Source organism: Monoraphidium neglectum, assembly GCF_000611645.1.
Source record: "Monoraphidium neglectum strain SAG 48.87 unplaced genomic scaffold scaffold05099, whole genome shotgun sequence".
NCBI classification, from domain to species: Eukaryota; Viridiplantae; Chlorophyta; class Chlorophyceae; order Sphaeropleales; family Selenastraceae; genus Monoraphidium; species Monoraphidium neglectum.
The window spans coordinates 1-3,452 of NW_014008531.1; the positions used below are offsets into that span (position 1 = coordinate 1).

At 76.0% G+C, this 3,452-nt stretch overlaps 1 protein-coding gene across 1 annotated transcript; it reads right to left on the reverse strand.

The window, feature by feature from the left end:
- Positions 1-12: 12 nt before the first annotated feature.
- MNEG_15178 (hypothetical protein) lies at positions 13-3,034 on the reverse strand (the record flags this gene model as incomplete). Its single annotated transcript, XM_014036351.1, has 3 exons — positions 13-1,484; positions 1,834-2,368; positions 2,523-3,034. Coding segments are annotated over 3 exons (2,519 nt in total), but the record flags the coding sequence as incomplete, so codon positions are not given.
- Positions 3,035-3,452: the final 418 nt, after the last annotated feature.

Below are 3,452 nucleotides of genomic sequence, written 5' to 3' on the forward strand. Positions count from 1 at the left end.
GCGCGCAGCGACGCGGGCAGCGCGCCCGCGGCCCGGGCGCGCAGCGCGCACCACAGGGCGGCCTGGCCGGCCGCGAGCGGCACCACCACCCGCAGCAACGCCAGCAGCACCTCGTCCGGCGCCGCCGCGCGCGCGACCGGCCTGCCGTCGCCCGCCGCGACCGCCGCCCGCTCGGCTTCCGCCGGCGCGGGCATCTCCGCGGCCGCCAGCGTCGTTACCAGCAGCTCCAGCAGCAGCACCCAGGGGTCACCCGGTGACGCTGCGTCACCGGCCAGCCGCGCCCACGGCGCGGGGCCCAGCTCGGCTGACTCAGCGACCGGCTGCTCGTCCCCGGAGTCCTGACGCGCGCCGCCGCCGCCGCCACCGCCCGCGGCGGGCCGCGGCCGCAGCGCGGCCAGCAGGCGCGGCAGCACCCGGCCGGGCAGCGCCTCGCAGCAGCCGAGCAGCGGCACGGAGGACTGCGCGCGGGCGGCCGCAAAGCCGGAGACCGGCTGGTCCGCCAGGGCGGAAGGCGCGGCCGCGGGCAGCAGCGCCCGCCAACCCCGCGCCGGCGCGCCGCCGCCGCCGCCGCCGTGCTGCGCGCACCCTCCTTCCAGCCAGGAGAGCAGCCATGCCGCCGCCGTCTGCAGGGGCCCCACGTCTCCCCCATCGTCCCCGCCGCCCCCCGCCGCGGCCGTCGAGCACAGCGTCGCGACGCTCTGCAGGGCGCGCGCCTGGTGGGCGACCGCCTGCGGGCCAGCGTCGCCGGGGCCGCCGCCGCCGCCGCCGGCGGCCGCGCAGAGCGCGGGCGCCGAGGGGCGCGCCATCGCCTCGGCATGGGCAACGCCGTGGGCCAGGCAAGACCAGAGGATCTGTTCGGTCGACAGGCCCCCTAGCCGGCTCAGCATCCAGCCGCACCCCTCCAGCCGCGCCGCGGCGCTCCACCCGCCGCCGCCGAGCGCCCCGTCGGAGGCGGGGGGCTGCGGGGGCGGCTGCTGCGGGGGGCCGTGCCGGTCTGGCTGCTGCTGCAGCTGCATGTGCAGGCGTGCCTCCTCGTCTTCCTCTGACAACGGGTCGTCGTCGTCGTCCTCCCCCTCATCCGCCTCAAACATCACATGATCCCACTGCTGCTGCTGCTGCTCCTGCTGCTGCTCCTGCTGCTGCTCCTGCTGCTGCTCCTGCTGCTGCTCCTGCTGCTGCTGCTGCTGGCCAGCCCCCAAGATCACCTCCCGCTCCCCATCCCTCAACACCAGCACCACCCGCCCATTATCGATCCGCGCCTCCGCTCCCCGCAGGTCTATCGGCGCCGCGCCGCCGCCGCCGCCTGCGCGCTGCATCGCCGCCGCGGCAGCCCGCAGCATCCGCGGGGGAAGGCGGATCCTCAGCCCCCCTGCGGGGCCGGCGCCGGCGGCGGCGGCGGCTGCGGCCTGCGTTGCCATGGCCCAGGCGGCGGCGGCGGCGGCGCCGGGCGACGCTAGGGGCGCGGCGCGGGAGCCGGGCTTCGTCTGTGAGAGGGCCGTGCAAGGGTTGGCCGTAGCAAGTGGCGAAGGGGCAGATGCGGAGGGGTGGGAAGGGAGGGAAGCCTGCCGCGGCAGCCAGCATAGACCGCGCACTGAGGGGGGGCGGGTCCAACAAGCGGTGGCAGCTTGCCGACACGCATGTCACACACACACACACACACACACACACACACACACACACACACACACACATACACACACACACACACTCACTGCCTCGTTCCGCACAAATGTTAAGGGGAGTCCCTATACCCAGGCGTCGCGGCCACAAGGCCGCGCCGCCATCGCGTGATCAGAGCGGGGACCGCAGGCAGCACATTCATCTTCACCGCACCAGATTGTCCACCAGCCGCCGCAGCTCCAGGCAGTGCCACTCCAGCTCGTCTGCAGCCTGCCGCGCCAGCCGCCGCACGGCCGGCCAGTGCGCGCCGGCGCCGGGCCGGACGGTGCCGGCGGCCGCGGCCTCAAAGTAGCGGGGGGCGCCGCCGCCGAGCAGGTCGCTCGAGGACCCATCCGACATTTCTTCATCCTCCCTGCCGCCGTCGTCGCTGCCGCCGCTGCCTTCCGCGCCACTGCCGCCGCCGCCGTCCCCTTCGCCGCCGCCGTCCTCCCCTTCGTGCAGGAACGCGGCCCCTGGCGCGCTGGGGCCCTCGTCCGCGCCCGCCCCTTCGTCTTCCCCCTCCTCCATCGCGCCGCCGTCCTCCGCGGGCAGCTGCCCGACAGCTTCCTCGTCCCTGCGCCCCACCCAGGGCACCAGCGAGTTGGTCACCCGCTTGCACAGCGGGCACAGCATCTCCCGCCGCTCCATACGCACGATGCCCTCCCCGGGGTGCGGGTCACCCAGCTCCCACGCCGTCTCGACGCCGCGCCTGCGCGGCGGCCGCGTCGGAAGCAGCGGCGGCGGCGGCGGGGCGCGCGGGCGGGCCGCGTGTTTTGATGGAATTCAACGTGTTGACGAGTGAGAGGGGGGGAGGGTGGCGGAACCGAAGGGTGATGGCGCGGCGGCCGGACAAAGGCACTCACCCCTCACGGTCCAGTCCTGGCCGCCCCAATCTGACGTCATCTGACGTCATCAGATCCGGCCCGATCCCCGCAGACGCCGGGCCCACCCACCAGTAGGAATGGAAGCAGCCGTAATGCATGGTGTGGCCGCAAGACACGAGGTGCAGCCCCGGCTGGTGGTCTGCCGCGCTGAACATCACGCCCCACCGCCCGCCGCCGCCGCCGCCCTCCTCCTGCCCCTCCTCCTCGCCCCATCCCGCCGCGGCCGCCGCGCCCGGCCGCAGCCCCGCGAGTCCCTCGTCCCCTTCGTCCGACGCCCCGCCGCCGCCGCCGCCATGGGCCTCGCCGCCGCCGCCGCTGCTGGCTGCGGCTTGGCCTGGGACCGGCGCGTCCCACGCGCGCCGCGGCGCGAGCGCGGCGCCGAGCGTGCCGCACACTTTGACGTGACACAGCAGCCCGATCGGCCCCCCGCCGCCCGCGCCGTGGCACAGAACGCAGTCGCCGGGCAGCTGCTGCACACGACTAACCACCATCTGCACGCTGCTCGCCCCCCGCGCCCCGCCCTCAGCCTGCGTGACGTCATCGCCGCCGCCGCCCCCCGCCGCCGGCGGCTTCCCGGCAGCTGCCGGCCCCGCTCGCGCCCCTCCGCCTTCCATATCCTCGTCCTTGTCCGACTCTTCGTCTTCCTCATCGGATCCCTCGCCGCCCCCAGAACTTCCTCCGGCCTGCCGCAAGAACGCGGCCTGCTGCGCCTGCAGCTGCCGCTGCAGCGCTGCCTGCGCCGCGCGTGCCGCCTTCCGCTTGTCCTCCTGCGCAGCCCCCACCTCGGCCCCCGCAGCCGCTGCCGCCGCCGCCGCCTCGCTGCTGCTGCCGCCGCCGCCGTCGGCCTCTGGCCCGCGTGCGAGCGCCAGCACCTCCCGGGCAAGCGCGAGCGCCGCGCGGCAGCAGGCG